Source organism: Equus quagga, chromosome 7 (genome assembly GCF_021613505.1).
Source record: "Equus quagga isolate Etosha38 chromosome 7, UCLA_HA_Equagga_1.0, whole genome shotgun sequence".
Taxonomy (NCBI): Eukaryota; Metazoa; Chordata; class Mammalia; order Perissodactyla; family Equidae; genus Equus; species Equus quagga.
Genome location: NC_060273.1, coordinates 66,507,568 through 66,528,809, shown reverse-complemented (window position 1 = coordinate 66,528,809; position 21,242 = coordinate 66,507,568). Strand labels below are relative to the sequence as shown.

General features: G+C 43.5%; 1 protein-coding gene across 1 annotated transcript in view; it reads left to right on the top strand.

Annotated features, from left to right (window-relative positions):
• The window catches only part of GALNT10 (polypeptide N-acetylgalactosaminyltransferase 10), a 215,466-nt gene that overhangs the window by 97,478 nt on the left and 96,746 nt on the right, over positions 1 to 21,242 (top strand). The window contains exon 3 of the mRNA XM_046667250.1: positions 679 to 817. Within this exon, the coding sequence (XP_046523206.1) occupies positions 679 to 817 (139 nt within the window). The remainder of the gene's footprint in view (positions 1 to 678; positions 818 to 21,242) is intronic.

Below are 21,242 nucleotides of genomic sequence, written 5' to 3'. Positions count from 1 at the left end.
GCCTAGGCTAGGCAGATCTTAATTTGTTTGCTGGCTTAAAAAGTCAAAGCATCTTTTATCATTTGTGGCAGTTTTGGTTTACATATAAAGTTTGCCTTGCCTAGAAAGTAGTCATAATATTTCCTCACATTTATATGTGTTTCATAGTTTACAAAACTCTTTCACATTTGCAGCCTGTCATTTGACTCTCTCAACATGCTGTGGGAACCAGAGGGGAGCCAGCTACAGTTCAGAGAGGCAATGCAACTCATCCAAGGTTCATCAGCTCATGTGTGGTAGACCTGGCCTCCCATCCGGGTGATTAGCCTCTCCAGACAGGGGTGTTTGGGGCTCCTGGCAGAGTGGAGGGAGCGTGGACTTTGGAACCCACAGACCTGGTTTTTATGACCTTTCTGAGTCCCATTTTATTCCTCTATAGAATAAGGGCTCTCATGTCCATCCTGCAGGCTGGCTGTGGAAGTTACTTGAGAATAAGGTCTGTAGAGTGCATGGCACAGCTGTGGCTGAATAAATGCTCATTCCCCTCCCCTCTACACACTGCCCCCTGCAAAATCTGGAGGTGCACTTTGTACCCAAGTATAAAGTTTTACCTTTGCGGTGTAATCACATTTTTCATCCTTCTTCCCCCATTCCGTTCAATTAGCATCATTGAATTTGCTATTTGATTTTTGCTTCTAGGAAATGGAGAACAAGGGAGACCTTACCCCATGACTGATGCTGAGAGAGTGGATCAGGCATACCGAGAAAATGGATTTAACATCTACGTCAGTGATAAAATCTCCCTGAACCGCTCTCTCCCTGATATTCGGCACCCAAAGTGAGTGGAACATCTCTCATCTTCTGGGATCTAAGGATTTTGCCCTTGGCTCTTGTTGAGAATTAATTAAAGAAACAGGTACCTGAAGCGCTGCTGGAGATTTCCCTCCTGCCACACAGGGCCTTTGTGCAAAGGTTTGCGTCATCAGGTTCTAGAATTTAGAGGTGGTGTGGTGGAGGGACTCCCCAAGGGAGCCGGTCTCCTTCCTCTTTTCAGGCAGTGGGAACTGTGGGCCCTCTGCATTTCCCCTTTTTTGCTCTGGCCCACAGGAAAGACAATTGCAGTGACAGTTTCAACCCTCACTCTCTCCACTTTCTGTGTATGGTATTTTTATTCCTTTTTTTTTTTTAATTAATCTTTATTTTCTCAATCCTGTGCACCTATATATTTATGTCTTTGTTATAAGCTATCTCAAATCATTTGAGTGAGGACGTATTGTGACGATTACAAAGATAAGAACAATGGCAGCTAACATTCTTTGAACAGGTAGCATGTGCCAGGTGCTTGGTTTGCATCATCTCTTGTGAGGTACGTCCTATAATGATGCCCCTTTTACAGACTGAGGAAACTGAGGCTTAAAGGAGTGTCGTAATTCATGTAAGGCCCCAGGCGACTAAGAAGCGAAGCCTGGTCTTAGGGTCCAGTTCAACCAAAACCTATCCTCTGGACCTTAAGCTCTGCCACTTCCCTCACCTTTTCAACAGCGTTATTATGGTGACCATGGTCATCCAGTGGAGCAGGAGTTCTTTAAATTGGCGTGGATTAGAATCACCTGGAGGGCTGTTAGAACACAGGACATTGGGCCTCACCCCCATAATTCCTGATTCAGTTGTTCTGGGTTGGGACCCAAGAACTTGCGTTACAAGCAAGCTCACGTGATGCTTGCGTGACTTGTCTTGGGTCTGCACTTGGGGGACCACTGCAAGTAGAAGATTTCAAAATGGCTTCTACACAAAAGCAGTAGTGACCTACACTGGAACGTGAAGTGTTTTGCTCAGGTACTAAGAAAGTAGAGCCCGGGAAAAGAGAATAACAGCTAACACTTATTAGGTACGTACTGTAGTCAGGCATTGTTCTGAGCCACTGGTTCTCAAAGTGTGGTTCTCATGCTGCGACATCAGCATCACCCGTGAGCTTGTTAGACGTGAAGGTTCTCAGATCCCAGCCCAGACCTACTGAATCAAAACCTCTGGGGAGGGGCCCAGCAATCAGCATTTTAACAAGCCCTTCGGGGGATTCTGGTGCATGCTTAAGTTTTAGAACCCATATTCTGGGTACTTTAAGTGCGTAAACTCAGCCAAACATTCCCAAAACCCTGTGAAGTTGGTACCTTTATTATCACCATTATACAGATGGCATAGGCACTTTTTAGGCACAAAAAGTCAAGTAATTTGCATCAGATGACACAGCTGGTAAGAGGCGGTGCCAGAATTTCAATGCAGGGATTGTAATTCTAGAACCGTGTTCTTCATCACTGAGCCATAAGGTCTTTCCACCTATAAGATCCCAGCTGGTAGAATGCAATAATAAAGAACTAATCTTGGCAGCATGTTTGGCTACTTACAAAATGCTTTCAGCCCCATTATGACTTTTAGTTCCTGCAGCAGTACTTGGAGGTTGGCGTTATCATCATTGTCGCCACTTGATACATGAGGAAGCCACACAGCTGGGAATCCCCACCCAGAAGGTGTGCTGCTTGCCCAGGGCCCTATTCCTGAGGATTTCTTGCAGGGAAGGGAGGGAGTAAGGGGATGTTTGCCCGTGAGGTTTGCAGTTTATTTCATGGTCTTCACTGTCAACCTGAGACTTTTTCATCTGAGTCTGAGAATGTGGATTAGATATTACTGATGTTGTTGGATTCAGAACTGTGACCTGACTCTCAGGGTCAGAAACTCAATTTATGTTGAGCCCCTTTCAGAGTTCAGAATTCTGCAGTAATTTCATCTTTCTGGGTCTAGGAAAGAAGTTCATCTGGGAGCATTATGCTCGCCCCTCAGCTGCTGTTCTGGGGTACTGTGGGCTCCCAACTCTGGCTGTGCCTGGGGTGGTTTAAAAAACCCAAAGCCTGGGGCCCCACCCTGACCACTGGAATCTGAATCTCTGGGGTGTGGCCCGAGTCCCAGTATTTTCTAAAATCTCAGAAAGGAATTCTTACATATAACCAGGGTTGAGAACAGCTGGCATGAAATAAGGAATTATAATGAGAGAGAGAAGCTGGGTATGGTCACAGCTTTCATCCATCCATTCATCTGTTCATTCACTAAATATATAGCAATGGTCTTCTATGTGCCAAGCCCAGTGCTTGACACCAGGAACACGGTGATAAATGAGCCACATTTGCTGCCTTGTGCAAGGGGTGGGACAGATGGCATAAGAGGTCATTACACCACAGTTGAGAAGACCGGTAAAGGGGTAGGCACAGAGTGCTTTGAAACCTCAGAGCACACCCCCGCCCTGCACCAGCCTTTGCAGGAAGATGCTGCAGATGGAGAGCTGCGTGGGCAAAGGCCTCCAGGCAAGACAGTGCACATTCTTGGGTTTACCACCTAGAAGAATGAGTCTCCCAGCTGGTTAGAAGAGGAGCCAGGATGAGGACCTGGCCCCTTTGTCTCCCAGTACACTGCTCACTCCCAACAGCCCAGAAAAGACAGGTCTTCTTAGTCTAGAGGATCTGGGGTCAATGGACGAGTCCATCAAGAGAATTCAAAGGGTCTATAAACTTGGATGAGAAACACGTTGCATTCGTCTTTTCATCCACCTCTACCTGAAATTTGGTGTTCCCTTCAGTTATGAGTGTAGGAAACAAAGCCTATGATGTCGTCACCAAAAGAAATCATTTACTTTCACATCATTTTACAGAAATCTTGAAATGTTGTGCACACTCATCACTACTTTGAAATGAAGGTAGTTTTTTCAAACTACCACTAGATCTTGTTTAATGTGTGAATAAAGAAGCACGTTTATTACCCTATTTCAAATTGTTTATTATTTTGAAAACTCTATCTCAGTCTAATTAGTTTCCTTTACAATCTCATATATTTTATTTTATGCATAATAAACATTGCTCTGAGAAGTGACCATAGGCGTCACCAGCCTGGCAGAGGAGTCCAGGGCATTGGTAAGGTGAGGAACCCCTGTTCTGGGTGGATGTGAACTGAGCATGTGGCCTCTATTACCAGCCCGCCACCCAGCCAGCATGCAAGTTACCGTGAAAGATGTCACTAAATCCAGCACTCCTGACATCCACTGTTTTTAGAATCCCCAGTTGTGGAAGCTGACTTTTCAGAAATTAGTTGACGGATGTCTTGAAGAGCCTTTATTTTTTCCAAGGGGGGATCTTTCTTGCGGTTTGACAGCAGAACTGTGTGAGGAAATTAGAGCAGTCAGGCTGCTCGCTCCCTCCGGTTTCTTTGAGCTTAAACAACTTCTCCAGCAGGAGCTGAGGTTTATGTTTGCCTTTTACTCCTTCAAACTGAACTGTGGCAACAGCGTGTCAAGAACAGGATTTGAGGGGCTGTTTGTTTGTGCCAGCTGCCTTTGCTTCCACCAGAAGCTGCACTGGGGAACGTGCAAGCTCAGAGAATGGAAATCAGGCAGCTCGGCCTGACTTGCTGGGCTTGCTTGTGGGAGGCGGCCAGCTGGCTCTGAGTGGGCCTGCCCCCTGCACCTCCTGCCAAGGGAGCAGGAACAGAGGCTGGCTGGTGGGCTGGCCCACTTTCTCTGCACCCCGGGGGATCCTGCTGGGCTGCTTGGCAACCGCACATGGAGGCCCCTCCAGGGCACAGAGCTGGCGGCAGTGGAGCCCCAACTCCTGAAGTGGCCTGGGTCTAAAGATTCCTGGCCAGACCCCTCTGTTGGGAGATCAGTTTCTCCCATGCAAAGATCATCCGTGGTGGGATTGACAGCAGTCAGAGATTATCCGTGGGGAAGGAAAGCAGTCTACAATCCTGACCTGCTTTCTCCGGTCCAGGGCTTTAGCTTCCAGTAATGACTGAACCTGAATGGAATCTTTGTTGCAATAAAAGGCCCAAGTCTACCAGATTCCTGGTTCCATGCTCCTTTTTGTTAAATTAACATGGTTAAATTATGGTATGTGCTGAATATCCTCAAAAGAATTCATAAGCTCTTATTATTATAATAGGCCAGTATTCTAGTGAGAACCTTTGCATCCCCAAGAGGTTACAAAAGCAACAAGGAAGGGAGTTATGGCCTGTTATCTTTGACAAACACTTATCAAATATATGCTGTGAGAAAAATGACAACTTGCCAGCACAGGAAGTTAAAGGCAACCACGTCTGTAGAAGTAATCATCATAATAAATAAATAAACAGTACTAATTAAATAATTAAATATTATTATTAGTGTCCCAGTATGAATGTGCATATAGACCTTAACAATGCTATTTAGGGGCCAAGATGGAGTAACAGGGAGCAGATTTACTCTCCTGCTTGAAACAACTGGAAAAAATATATATAAAAAGCAATGGTTTTTAAGACACTGATCATCAGGCAGTGAAGGACAGTAATCCCCAAGAGACAGGAAACAAATGAGGTAAGCCCTACAATTGCCCCATCTTATTGCCTTGAAAGACTTTCCAGGCTATGATACAGGGAGGGAGAGCCCAGAGGACGTCCTGAGTTGAGGAGATGGCGTTGTGAGTCCAGGACACCAAAGAGGCCAGAGTTCACAGGGCAAGGTGCTGGAGAGGAGAGAACGCAGGGAGATTGAGCTACGAACATGTAGAGAGTCCCCTTGAGTATTCAGCAGATTACTGAGGAGAACCCTTTTGTGAGGAAGCTCCCTGAAGCTAAGAAAGGGATCCCCCAAAAGGATTAGAGGGAGCAGTGCCTGGGTCTCACACAGGGCCAAGAATGGTGCCTCTTCCCACCACTCAGATGGAAAAACCTCTTAATTCATAACTCATGGAGAATTGATTAGCACACTTAGAAGAGTTTTGCCTCAGTGGAGACTGATTAACTCTAGACCGAACAGTGCTCTAGACCAGTCTAAGAAATCATTAATTATGACCCAAAAGGATTAAACTGTTTCCAGGTAACTTAACTGTTACCTCAGAACAAACCTCGAGAATATGTACAGAAATACAAAAATATTCAGCACCAACCAAGGTAAAATCCAATTAAAGATTATCAGGCATGCAAAATAACTGAATAACTTACCCATAATGAGGAAAATACTTATTCATTCAAACGAACCCAGAGTTGACACAGATTTTAGAATTAGCAGAGAAGGACATTAAAACAGTTATTAGAACTGTATTTCATATATTTTAAAAGTTAAGATAGAAGTGGAATGGAAGATATAAAAAGACCCAAACTGAACTTCCAGAAATGAAACCAGCAATATCTGAGATGAAAAATACAGTGTATGGGATTAATGGCAGTTATATATTGCAGAAAAAAGGATTAGTGAACCTGAAGACATAAGAAACTACTCAAAACACAGAGAGGAAAAGAATTTTAGAAAATGGAGGGGCCAGCACAGTGGCATAGAGTTAAGTTTGCACACTTCTCTTCAGCACCCAGGGTTCACGGGTTCAGATCCCAGGCGCGGACCTACACACCACTCATCAGACCATGCTGTGGCAGCATCCGATATACAAAATAGAGGATTGGCAAGGATGTTAGCTCAGCAACAATCTTCCTCAAGCAAAAAGAGGAAGATTGGCAACAGATGTTAGCTTAGGGCCAATGTTCCTCACAAAATAAAAAAAAAAGATCCTTAATGAACTATGAGACAACTTTAAGTGGTTGAATATTATTTTAATTGGAGTCCATGAAGGAAAAGGGAAAGAATGGCCAAAAGTTTTCTAAATTGAATGACAACTATAAAACCATGGATCTAAAAAGTTCAGTGAAACCTGGTCTCAAGAAACGTGAATAAAATGACACCGAGCACATCAGAATCAAATTACTGAAAACCAGTCATGAAGAGAAAAAAATTCAAAGCACCCACGAAAATAAAACGTTATAGACAGAGGACCAAAGATAAGGATGACAGAATTCTTTCATTGGAAACAGTGCAAGCAAGAAAACAGTGTAGCAACGTCTGTGAGTCCTGAAAGTAAAAACTGTCAACCTAGAATTCTGTACCCATTGAAATATCTTTCAAAAATTAAGGCAAAATAAGATTTTTTAGACATAAAAAAGCTGAAAATTCATCACAGCAGTCATATACTTCAAGAAATGTTAAAGGAAGTCCTTTGGGGGAAAGAAAAATATTCCAAATGAAAATAGTAAGTATGCAGGTAAATATATACTCTTTTGTTCTTATGTTTAAAACTTTTAAATGGATAACTGACTATGTAACCAAAAATAATAACATTTTGTTGGGTTTAAAACACACGTAGAAGTAAAATGTATGCCAACATAAAGGTTAGAGGGGAGAATTGATAATGTACTACTGTAAAGTTCCTGTATTACTTATGAAGTGGTATAATATCATTTGAAGGTAGACTGTTATAAGTTAAAAATATATACTATAAACCCTAAAACAAGCACTAAAATAGCAAGACAGAATTATAGCTAATAAGACAACAAAGGAGATAAAATGGAATCACAGAAAAATTCAGTTAATCCAAAAGAAGGCAGAATAAGAGGGAAAGGGGAGCTAAGATCAGAAAGGAGAGATAGAAAGCAAGTACCAAGATAAGGGACTTTAACCTAACCATTTCAATAATCACATTAAATGTAAATGCTCTAATCATTTCAGCTAAAAGGCAGAGATTATCAGACTAGATGAGAAAGCAAGATTCAACTACATGCTGTCTGCCAGAAACACACTTTAAATATAAATATGTGAATAAATTGAAAGTAAAAGGTTAGAAAAGATCTACCATGCTAACACTAGTCAAAAGAAAGCTAGAGTGGCTATATTAATATTGGTCAAAATAGATTTCAGAACAAAGAGTATTACCAGGGATAAAGAAGGTTATTTCATAATAATAAAGGGATCACTCATCCAGAGAACATAGCAATCCTAAATGTTTATGCACCTAATAAGAAAACTTAAAATATATGAAGCAAAAAATCATAGAATTCCAAGGAGAAACAGACATAGCCACAATTATGAGATTTCGATACCTTTCTCTCAATAATTGACACAAGTACACAGAAAATCAGCAAGGATATAGTAGACTTGAATAGCACTATCAACCAACGTGCTCCAGCTGACATTTATAGAACTCTCCACCCAACAGCAGCAGAATATACATTATATTCAAGTGCGTTGGAACATTTACCAAGATAGACCGTATTCTGGGCCAGAAAACAAGTTGCCATAAATTTAAAAGGATTCGGATGATACAAGATATGTTCTCTGGACACAGTGGAATTTAATTTAGAAACCAATAACAGAACAGTCTCTTAAAATTTCCAAATGTTTGGAAACTGGGTAACTCACTTATGAATAACAAATGAGTCAAAGAAGAAATCAAAAGAAAAATTAGAAAGTGTTTCCAACTGAATGATAATGAAAACAGAACATAACAGAATGTGTGGGATGTCACTAAAGCAATGCTTAAGGGGAAATTTGTAGGAAAACAATAGAGAAAAAACAATGAAACCAAAAACTGGTTCTTTGAGATGGTCTATTAAATTGACTGACTGCTGACCACACTGATAAGGAGAAAAAGAGAGAAGACTCAAATTCCCAATATCAAGAATGAAAGAGGTGACATAACTACAGATTCTGTAACTATTAAGAGAATAATAAAGGAATATTCTGAACAACTTTATGTCTATAAATTCAACAACTTAGATGAAATGACAAATTCCTTGAAAGACACAAACCACCAAAGTTCACTCAAGAAGAAATGATTGACCTGAACAGCCCTATATCTGTTAAAGAAATTGGTATTATAGTTAAGAACCTTCCGACAAAGAAAACTCCTGGTCCAGATAGGTTCACTGGTGAATTCTACAAAAAATTTGAGAAATTATACAGACTCTTCAAAAAAATTAAAAGGGATGAAATACTTTCCGCCTCATTGGGAAGCCAGTGTTACCTGATACCAAACCAGACAAAGATCTTACAAGAAAAGAATATCACAGAACAATATCCCTCATGCACAGGTTGGGCACATACTGTGATTACCACCATCAGCATTATTCCCTTTTTTCACATCAGCAAATAGAAGAATCAAAGGGGTAAAGTGTGACCTGTGGGCAAATTCACACAGCTGTGCCCTGGGCAGAGTTGTATCTAGAGTCCAGTTGGAAATGGATTTGTTATCCACCTGTTGCAGTCTCTAAAACACGCAGATAAAAGGGTGGGGTATCAGGAGGAGAGAGAGCACTGAGGGGAAATGGTTCCCTGGGCCCAGAGAGCTGGTGGCTAAGGTCCTATTAAGGGACCACCACTTTCCCCCTCATGATAATGTGGCCTTGGTGATGCTGAGGACTTGAGAACCAGGAAAGCCTGATGTTTATAAATATACATATTCCCGGAAGCAGAATGGGAATCTTCTCAAATGGTTATGTAAGCCTGAGCAAGAAAGGTCAATAATGTAACAAGAATTGAGCTTTCCTGACCCAGAAGGCATTGCCAGCTGTGCATCGTGTTGGGGGCCCTGGGGCCCGAGGGAAGCTGTTGGCATAGCTGCTGCCTGTGTTCTTGGGCTCCTGCCTTGCATGGCCACCTCATCAGTGTATCCAAACTAGTTAAATCAGGAACTTAGTCCAAAGTAACTGTGTGTGTTAGGGCTCCTTGCCCACTCCTCCACCCCCCCATCTGTAGCCCACCGAGCATGCAGCTAGCCCTGCTCATTTATACTAAAATGATCAATTGTCAGTCCCTTCCCTGAAGAGATCTCAAGCCTATTAGTCACTTGCAATTGTCTCTGCAAGTCATTCATTCATTACTTCAGCAAATATTTATCATGTGCCTACCATGTATGCCTATGGTGTGTGCTAGTCCTTGGGGAAACAGCAGTGAACAAAATAGGCAAAACTTCCTTCCCTCCTAGGGCTTACATTCCACTGGGGGAGGGGGGTCATAAACAAACAAATATATTTTTCAGATGGTGATAAGTAATGTAGGGGAAAAATGAGGCAGAGTAAAGGATAGAGAAAGTGTTGGGAATGGAATGTATTTTATTTCAGTGGTCAGGGAAGACCTCTGCTGATAAGATGACATATGAACAGAGATATGCAGAAGTGAGGGGCATAGCAGGGCAGTTAACTGGAGGAAAAACCCTGCAAGCAGAAGAAACAAGTGCAAAGGCCCTGAGGCCATCATGCTTGGCTTAAGGAGCCCAGTGAGCCAGAAGGAGAGTAATGAGAAGCAAGCCTGGAGAGGTGTGTGGGGTGGCCAGGGCCATGGTAGGTCTTCGGCTTTTCCCAAAGTGAGTAAGATGGGACGCCCTGGATGGTTTTGAGCAGAGACTGACATGATCTGATTTTCATTTTCAAAGGATCTCTTTGGTTGCTATGTTAAGAATAGACTGTAGGCGACCGAGAGTGGAAGCAGGGAGACTAGTGTGGGGTATATTTACAGCCAGGCAGGGAGGAGGGACAGCGACTCAGACCATGGTGGGAGTAACAGAGTAGCCAGTGGCCACATTCTAGATATATTTTAACGATGGGGAGGACAAGAGGACAGGATTTACTTCCAGGCGATGTGGATATGAGAAAAAGAAGAGTCAAGGATAACGCCAAGATTTTTGACCAGAGCAACTGGGGAGATGGAGTTGCCCTTCACAGAAATGAAGACTTTGGGAAGGACAGGTTTGAGAGAAATGGAGACTTTGATTTTGGTCAAGTTTAAGACAACACATCCAAATGTCAACGTCAAGTAGGCAGTTAAATCAGTGATGCCGTTTGTCTTGTGAAAAATGGAAATGGTGATGGGATCCTTTTCCGAGTTGCTGCGTTTTCATTGTGATTTTAGTTAACTCACTTTCTTTGAATAAATAGCAAGAAATGCCTGAGGCGAAACAGATAGTAAATCTAAAAAGGACCCAAGATCAGCTGTGGTCTGTGGTGTGGGGTGTGGGAAGATCCATGCTCAGGTCACAGTGAGGGCGGTGCACACCTCCTCCCACGCTCTGAGTGGGAATAAATGGCTCGGGTCTGCAGCCACCTCACCCCCGCTCATTTTCTTACCCCCCAGGGTGCCGAGCCGATTTGTCAGACCCTCCTAGAACAGTGACGGCTTGGAAGACATACTTAGTGCTTATTAGCAGTTTTTACCCTTTTTATCATGATTCGTGTGGTGGAGTAAGCTCACTTGACAGTCGTGTAATGGAGTACTTCAGTGTAAGATTAGCGCCCAAGAGACCAGGATGTGAGTGATGCAGACTCGTGGTGTAGCAGGTTGTTAGCAAGGCAGTTGTGTGGAGAGGGGCAGGGGGCGGAAAGAGGGGCTGTAGCCTAAAGGATTTGTGAGCTGGGAAAGGAAAAAGTCCAGGTTTCTTTGGAGCATCACTGATTTTTCAGGAGATTTAAATCTGCTCTCCTCCTCTGAAATTAAATGACTCCCTTCTGAACAAAGGTGTATCTTTCAAGACAACAGTTATTGATCCATTGGACCTAACATTGGGATTTAAAGATGCTCATAAGCCTTAAAGTGGCAGCTAATAAAATTTCTCAAATTGACTTCTGTAATTTGTTTTTACTGGGTTCATAATAGTTTACATCAATGTGAGACTTCAGTTGTACATTATTTCTTGACCGTCACCACATAAGTGCTCCCTTTCAACCCCTGTGCCCAGTGCTCCCTTTCAACCCCTGTGCCCACTCCCCACCTCCCTTCCCCTGGTAACCACTGAACTGTTTTCTTTGTCCATGTGTTTGTTTATATTCTACATATGAGTGAAATCATCTGGTGTTTGTCTTTCTCAGACTGGCTTATTTCGCTTAGCATAATTCCGCTTAGGTCCTTCCATGTTATTGCAAATAGGATGAATTTGTCTTTTTTTTCTGGCTGAGTAGTATTCCATTGTATATATATATATATATATATATATATATATATACACCACATCTTCTTTATCCAATCATCGGTCCGTGGGCACTTGGATTGCTTCCATGTCTTCACTATTGTGAGTAGTGTTTCAATGAACACAGGGGTGCATACGTTACTTTGGATTGTTGATTTCAAATTGTTTGGGTAGATACCCAGTAGTGGGATAGCTGGGTCATATGTTAGTTCTATTTTTAGTTTTTTGGAGAATCTCCATACTGTTTTCCACAGTGGCTGCACCAGTTTGCATTCCCGCCAGCAGTGTATGAGGGTTCCCTTCTCTCTACACCCTCTCCAACATTTGTTATTTTAGTCTTGGTGATTATAGCCATTTTAACAGGCGTAAGGTGGTATCTTAGTGTACTTTTGATTTGCATTTCCCTGATGATCAGTGATGTTGAACACCTTTTCATGTGTTTATTGGCCATCTGTATATCTTCTTTGGAAAAATGTCTGTTCATCTCCTCTGCCCAATTTTTGATCGGGCTGTTTGCTTTCTTATTGTTCAGTTGTGTGAGTTCCTTATAGATTATGGAGATTAACCCGTTGTCAGTTATATGATTTGCAAATATTTTCTCCCAACTGGTGGGTTGTCTCTTTGTTTTGATCCTAGTTTTCTTTGCCTTGCAGAAGCTCTTTAGTCTGATGAATTCCCACTTGTTTATTTTTTCTTTTGTTTCTCTTGTCTGAGAGGCCATGGTGTTTGAAAAGATCCTTTTTAGTTCAATGTCAAAGAATGTACTATCACTGTTATCTGGAGTTTTATAGTTTCAGGACGTATCTTCAAGTCTTTGATCAGTTTTAAGTTTATTTTTGCGTATGGCATAAGATAGTGGTCTCCCTTCATTCTTTTGCGTGTGGCTGTCCAGTTTTCCCAACACCATTTACTGAAGAGACTATCCTTTCTCCATTGTATGTTCTGACTTCTGTAATTTTTAAAGCAGATTTCAGTGAATTCAGCCCTTGGGTTGAAATTGCAGAGATAAATGGCTTATACACAAAAACGGCTGCCTGTCAACTAAAAATCAAATGGGTACATATTCCCTACAATTTATGCTGGGTAAAAACCAGTCAACATCCACGTGAGCAGATGGATGTTTGTGTTCCTTTATCATTTCTGCAAACAGATGCATTTTCTTAGGCTTCTAGAAACGGATGCTGTCTTCTCCATTAATGACAACAACTTGGTCTCCCATTTGTCAAGTGCTTATGTGCCGGGTATTGTGCTGAGCACTTTACGATCCTCATCTACTTGCTCCCACTTTGAGGTTTTGTGTGATGATAGTTTTTTTCCCTTTGTGTTTTGAAATTGTCTCTCGTTCACATAAACGCCATCATAACTCTTGTGATTCCAGCCTCTCTCAAATTGTTTGTATCAAATGGCGATCACTAGCTCCGTTTTACACATGCGCAAACTGAACCTCAGAGAAGCTTAGCTCTTTGCTCCAGTTCACACACAGCCAGAAGGCAAAGAAGACTCAAACCTGGATTCAAGCGTATGCTCTTTCCACCGCATCGCACATAGACTGAGAGCCGTTCCTCAAAGAGAAAGAAGGAGACATTTTTCAGTTCCAGTCCTTTGTGCGTGAAGGTTCTTGGACCAGGCGCAGTGGTCAGGATGGGCTAGATGAATGGACACAAGCGGCAGGCCACTCAGGCTGCATTTCACTCACCACGCTGCAGGTAATATATGCTTGGCCAGGAGCAGATAAATAGCACTCAGTAAAATTGGTTACAGAGTGAGTTTGATTTCTGAGTGCTGTTGGCCTTGTTTAAGGAAAAGGAGAATAATGACTGGAAGATAAAGGCGATTATTAATTCTCTCCCTTTATTAAGGTGGTATCAAGGGCAGCATGATTACAAGACAAGCAGAGCAGTTCAGGGTAGGAGCACTGTTACGAAGAATAGAACAACATTCCCTCCTGATTCTCACCTCCGTCTCCACACCTTTTTTGGGGGAAGAAACCCCTTCCCCAAATCCTAAATCTGCCCAGGCAGCGAACGGTAGCAGCTTAGCTTTCTGTGGTTTTTCTGCTTGCGTGTGCAACATATATAGACGTATGAAGGGGCTTGGGGTTTTGTTTTTGTTTTGTTTTACAAAAATTTTGTTTTACTATATGTATTTTATTCTACAAGTAGTTTTTTTTTCACTTAATATATTATTATCACATTTCTAAGACATTTCTAATAGCTGTGTAGTATCCTACAGGAATGTAATCTGCTCAACCATTCCTCTGTGCTGCGCATACAGCTTGTTTCCAGTTCTGTGAAAACTGTGGCTGTGGAAACTGGGAACAGTGTGGCAAAAACATCCTTGGACACGTATCTTTACATTTTTCTTTCTTTTCATCTCTTTTATGAATTGTCAAGAATCTTGATATCAGAGCTCGTTTCCTCCTGACGCTGTTTACCTGGCAGCTGGCCTCTGACTGGGATCTGAGGGGTGGTCCTTATGGTGGTTATTTCAGGCTGATAATTCCCAGTGCCTTGACTTTACATACCATGTTCATTAACCAGAGTTTCTCCTGCCTGCTGTCAGCCTGTGTTTCAAGTTTGAGCACATGGAGTACATTGCGTATTGTATCTGTAGGAGGACCAACATTATCATGCGGGACAGCTGTGTGAAGAAACTGTTGGATTTTGTTGTGTGCTTCTTGAAAATATTTTATTGTGTTTACAACTCTCTTAATACTAGGTATGATCTGGACAAAATAGTTTCCAAAATGTGAGTGCGAAAGGGGAGGAAGAGACAGTACAAACCCAGATCCTGTAAACACTGCTTGTATCTGCAGTCTCTGCAGGTTGGGGGATACAGAACTGGGGCCGAACTGCCAGTACCAAGATCCGTAATTAATAATAACAAAGTTTTGCGATTCTCTCTGCTGTCTGTTGAGAAGAGGGAATAGCTGGTGGGTTCGCCTGGCTCTCAGCAAAGTCTCCCCTGAACGGAAAAGGCCCTTCCTAAAGATGTCAGCCTTTGCACATGTTGTCACACTTATCTTCTGGTTCTTCTGAGTACAGCCAGACTGTGTCACAGAGAAAGCCAGTGCATGTCTCATCCCCCAGAGAGGGGCAGAGAAGGGCTGGGGAGCGAGCCCCAGCTGAGGACGGAAGGTTTACTGGCACAGTGTGTAAGGAGAGGGCCTACATCTGTGTCTGGAGGGAGGATGGAGTCGGGGCAGGGACTTTGCACACTTGACCCACTAAGACCCAGATTCTTCCTTTTGTTGCAAAGCCTGGAGCTATTTTTAACTTCTGCTTAACTTCTTGGTGGCTCCAGAGCCCATTGGACATAGTCTTTCTGAGAATGTTCTATTATAAGGGACTGTCCTTTATACAAAATAGAAGAGAATTCCAGAATTTTGAACTTAAACCATTTGCTGGAAAATGACCTATACTGTGGCCTCTGGGAGGTGGAAACTCACATTTATGAGCCAGATGCTATACCAGGTGCATTCACGTATGGTATTTCTTTCACTCCTTGTTCCAGCCTTAATAGGAAAGAATTATATCCCCATTTTACCCAAGTGGAAACTAAGCTTCAGGGAAGCTGTGACTGTCCCAAGATAACCCAGCTTCTAAGTGACAGAGATGGGATTTGAATCCAGATCTGAGGGTCTCTTCAGCCCGTGTCCCTTCTCTCACCACATCTGCAGCCTTGGAACGTACCCTTCCTCGAGGGCCACTGCTTGGGATGTGGGTGTGCCTCTCACTCTGTGACCTTGGGAAGATCCCTCCCCCTTCTGGGCCTCAGTTTCCTCATCTATAAAACAAGGAGTGCAAACAAGGTGAGAGTCAGGCCCTTCCAGCCGTCATGTTCCGTGGTTCTCTTGGGCTTTTCACATGAAGCTGTGCATGTGGCCAGGGAACGGTAGTTGGCCTTCTATCTTGTTCCTCAATCCAAAGGTCCTGGCTTCTGATACCCCCGAAACACACAAACCAGCTCCCAGCAGGCCCCATCTGGTCAGTGGAAAATCCAAAACTGTCATCTGTTTGGCAGAGGAGGGTATGTTGGTTTTGGTTCCCATGAGAAGGTGTTAAAATGGTGCCTATTTCTAGAATAAGACTGTTTATCTAAGAGTATAGGCACTGGGAGCTTTCAAACAACAGAGTTAACTCCACAAGGATTTTTTAAACGATCATTCTCTTAAAAAAACCCAGAAACACCAGGGGCTGGCCTGGTGGCATAGTGGTTAAGTTCACCCACTCTGCTTCAGCAGTCCAGGGTTTGCAGATCCAGATCCCTGGCATGGACCTATGCACCGCTCATTAAGCAATGCTGTGGGGGCATCCCATATACAAAATAAAGGAAGATGGGCACAGATGTTAGCTCAAGGCCAATCTTCCTCACAAAATAAATAAATAAATAAAGGGCACACACTGGAAATTGAAATAAATTACAAATTATTTTTTAAAAAAACACCAAAAACTCATCCTTGTAACCACCGAAGAACAATTTGCTGTAGCATGCAGAGCATAGTGGTGGTGAAGTGCTGTGGGCTGCAAGTAATTGTTCATGATGTCATGGTGGCCAGTTGGCACAGTATTGATAAGGCATTGCTAATCACGTAATACAGTAACACTGTCCCCAGCAGTCTCAGTGTCCATGACCTGGAAGTCCACATTTCCATATTAGTGATATTTCTGAAGCTTGAAGTCTTAAATCTGTTACAGTCCATTCTTTTCAAAATAATAAAGAAAAAATAAGAACACTTCGTCCAGCTCTAGTACAACTTTCGGATGCTTGTCTTTTGTTTTTCTTTCCAGGGAATGGATTTAGGAATAGGGCGGACTTCCTTGGCTGCAAGGTTACTTCAGCTAATGGAGTGTCCCCGTGCAAGGAGGCAGGGGCACTAAAGGGAAACGGGAATGTCGGCCAGATGGAATGTGGGAAAAGCCAGACAGCTTGGCTCTCCTGGAGGAGGAGGAGGTGGCGCCGTGGACCAGCCAGGCCTCCCAGTGCTTCAGATGGAAAGATCTTTCCAAGTCTGACCTCCTCAACAGCAGAAATTTCTGGATCCTATCATTACGAAGCCTTAGCCCTTCTCTGTGTAGCTCTATGTCTGCTCCTCTCATTAACTCTGGGACTCCCTTTCCGTGCCTCAAGGTTGCATCCCCAAGAAAGAGAATTTTATTGGCCAGGTGAACCCCATTTGGGCACCGATTTCCTGCTAGGCCATTGACACTGGCACATCAGTGGCCTGGCTGCCCAGGTCAGGTCTCTGCTCCTGCTCCAGGTAGCCATCATGGCCAGGGAAGGGGCAGTCATAGGGCCCACCCAGGATTCCTTCCTCAGCCAGGCCTGTGGGCATGGCCATTTCACTTTGAGGAGAAGGCGTGGGCAAGGCAGGCACCATGAATGACCTGACCAGCACAGATGTTTCTTTTTAGACCAAGATGCCACCTGATGCACCCTCATGTTTACAGAGCAGCAGCGTGTTCCTTTCTCGGCTCAAACCTGCTTGTCTGTTTTATAAAGGAGGAAACTGAGGCTTGCAGAGGTTTGGTAATTTGCCCAAGGTTATTCAGCTAAGTGATCTTTTCACCTCCAAGTCCATACCAGACTACTTCTGATAAATGAGAGCAAACATTGAATGGACATCAGCAAGCATATTTAAAGCATCCACGTTCCTACTAGTGGGAGTGTAAATGCTGAAGTTTGTCAAACCCCCCTGAAGATCCCACTTCTCTAGGCAGCCTGTTCCAGTCCCCCATGGACCTGCCAAGCCAACAGGTAGGACTTGGAACATGAGAGCAGACGCCAACTCCTTGAAAATATGTGTGATGGAGATTTGCCGTTTACATCCAGGGTCTCCAAAGGATTTTCTCTTTGTGTTGTGACTAAACTGAAGAGCCAGCTGCACCCCCCAGTTCAGCACCAGCTGGCAATGTGGTCTGGGGTCGCCACTTAACCTCTCAAAGCCTCACATGCTTCCTTGGAAAACAAAAGGGTTGGACTAGGCCCTACCAACTCCAGTTCAACCCAGCAGCCATTCGTCACCTGCTCGCTTTCAGCAGGGCACAAGGCTGGGCGTGAGGATGCGCCACTCAGAAATGCTGCTGCTCTTTCTCTTTCTAGGTTGTCATTCTGTTCTCATCTCACAGCCATACGTGGGGAGGCAGAAAAAATTATCATAATTTATTAGTGCATATATTATTTGTTGCCCCACCACTCCCCCGCCCATTTGACTCTGTATCCCATGGGACAGGGACAACGACTTGTTCCTCATCATTGTAATCTTAGGGCTTAGCACAGTGTCTGTCATATAGCAAGTGCTCCATAAACATTTCTTGAATATGTGAATGATTGAGGGAGTGACCAAATGAGAAGGTTCTGAGCCATGAACTGGCTGAAGCCTGGATTCAAGAGTGGGATTCGTATCTACAAGAGCAGAACTCTTATTTAAGCCTTACTGAAGCCCTGTGCCCTTTCCGAGGATGGCCATCCCTGAGTCTGAGAAAACTGAAATCAGAGCATTCTGTTTGCTGTGAGCTCTCCTCCAGATTTCCCCATCTCCAAGGACAGAGATAGCTTCTTCTCCCTCCACATGGCTGGGTTTTTTAAAAATTTTGTTGTTGTTATTCAGGAAGATTAGCTCTGAGCTAACAACTGTGCCAGTCTTCCTCTATTTTGTATGTGGGTTGTCGCCATAGTGTGGCTGACAAGTGGTGTAGGTCCGTGCTCGGGATCCAAACCCATGAACTTCGGGCACCGAAACGCAGTGCACGCAACTTAACCACTTTGCCACTGGGCGGGTCCCTCCACATAGCTGTTTTAGATGTACTGTCTTGCCTCATTCTCATGACATTCTCATGGTATTACCATCCCCATTTCACAGATAAGGAAACTGAGGCTCAGGAAGGGATGGAAACGTGCCGCAGGTCTCACAGCTGCAGAGATGCAGTCAGGATTTGAACCCAGCTCTAGAGCACTCTTGCTCCCTTAGGCACATGCAAGATCAGGTTTGTTCAATTGACTTGCATTTCAGTTTGGTCTGGGGATGGTGTCCCATGCTAGAGAATGAGATGTTTTTTATAGTTCCCTTTAAAAATGATTGGATTGTTCCATTTCAAAGTTGACTCAGAGAGAAGATTTTTGAAATGCTTCCCTTTGATTTTGACTTGTTTTCTTTTATATCTAGTGCTCCAGTATATTAGATTCGTCTTTGTGTCCCAAGAGCTCAGAATCCTTTAGGGAATATTAAATTTGGGCTGCTCAGTCACAAATAAGCTTAGTTATCTTCCAGTCCTGCCACTGCCTCCCGCCCCCACCACAGCCCTCAGCCCAGGACACTTTCTTCCATCAGTGAATAAGTAAAAGTTCTCCTGGGGCTAAAGAGAGAGGCTGCCCCCTTCAGATCAGAGGTAACTCCTGGGAAACAGTTTCTGCCTCTTTGTCCTTCAGAAGCCATCGTTAGGTCCCAAACAGACTCCTTCTACTGAAAGGGCTTAGAGACTATCCAGCTATATTAGCAAGGATTCTTTCAGTTACAAGTGACAGAAACCTAACTCAAACTGACTTAAGAAAAGAAAACGTATTGACTCATGTGGCTGAAAAGGCCAAGAGTAGACCTTGGCTTCAGCCAGAGCTGGATCTACGTCCCTAAATGATGCCAGGAGGAACCCATCTCTGCAACTCTTGGCTCTATTTTCTGCTCTGTTAACTTCATTCGAAGACAGGGAATAATCCACATGGTGGCCCCAGGCAGATGAGACTTAGATCCTTTCATGTTCAGTCTCAGCAGAAGAGAGCTTGCCTCTCTCCCAGTTGTCTCAGCAAAGATTTACAGGTGCCCATCCCTGAACCAGAGAGATGGGATGTGGCTGGGGAGAAGTGATGCTCTGATTGGCCGAGCCAGGCTTCCCTGCCCACCCTCAAGGCAAGGCAAGGACCTCCCGCAAACCCTATAAAATTGAGAGGTGGGAGATTCCCCAAGGAAAATCAGGATGCTATTACCAAAAAAAGAAGAAATTCAGAGCAGGCACATAAGACTTGGCGTTGGGTCAGTCCAGCTCCCTTTTTGACATAGGGGAAGCTGAGGTCCAGCAACAACGAGGACTTAAAACTGTTGGACGGCACAGCAAAAACTAGAAGCCAGGATTTGACTCCTACTTAGTTCCCTCAATTTTTGGTTTTAGCCATTCATTCTTCTTTTTGCTTGTACATTTAATAGCATTGATACATTATCCCTATAAAAATATTACTATGTGTATTTATTTTTTTATTTTTCCTTTTTCTCCCCACAGCCCCCATTACATAGTTGTCTCTTTTAGTTGTGGTCCTTCTAGTAGTGGCATGTGGGACGCCGCCTCAGCGTGGCTTGATGAGCAGTGCTAGGTCTGCACCCAGCATCCAAACTGGCGAAACCCTGGCCCACCAAAGCAGAGCTTGTAAACTTAATCACTCGGCCATGGGGCCAGTCCCAAAATATTGTTATGTATAAAGGCAGGTGGGTTTACATCCAGGCCCCAGCCCTTACCAGCTATTTGACCTTAGGCACGTTACTTCACCTCTCTGTGCCTTGTTTCCTCCTCTTTGTAATAGCAGTAATGATGGTCCCTAATGGTCCCTATATTATATGAATATTGTGACAATTAAATCACTTATGGCATATAAAGTGCTTAGAACATTGCTTAGCATAATGGAAATCCTTCACAGATGTTTTCTATTGTCAATGTCGTCTTCTACCTTATTTTTTAACTGCTTATCAGTATTCCATCATTTGAATTTTTCATCATTTATTTAATCTTCCCCTATTGATGGACATTCACTTTGTTTCTGCTCTTTCCACTATTTCAAAGTGTGTCCAGGAGCACCCCCAACTGGGCCTCTTCATCCTCACACTGTGCACGTCTAACTAAACTTTGCCCTGTCGGATGGGACAGCATCAGAGTGTGAACCAGATGACAATGGAAGTGCTTGTGCAAGGGATAGAAGGTTTTTCACTCAGGTCTTAACTGTAAGGTTGTAAACTCCACAGATGCCTCTTTTATGGGACCATCTGGGGCCAGAAGTATTGATCCAAGAGGGCATCAAGATTGATGTCATGTGCTGGACGTTTCACGGTGCCACTTGTTTGACCCTCTTTGGGGGCATCATTCTGCCCTATTCTGCCCCCAGAGGGGCTCCTCCAAGTGTCTCAGGAGGCCACACTGCATCAGGGAGCCCACAAAAACTTGGACGCCATCAAGTCAGTGTGCAGTACACCATGCATGTTCAGGAAGAGCACAGAGGAAGACATACCCTAAATGTTTAACAGAGATCAGCCCCAGGTGTCAGTGTCAGGCAGGATGTTGCTGTCATTATCAGTTGTCCTTTATCTTTTCTGTCTTTTCCAGACTTTTACACTGAGCAATTATCACTTTTGTCATCAAGAAAAACATTATAAATGTTATTTTAGATAAATACTACCTAGATTTGAATCCTAGATCCGAGTCACTTACC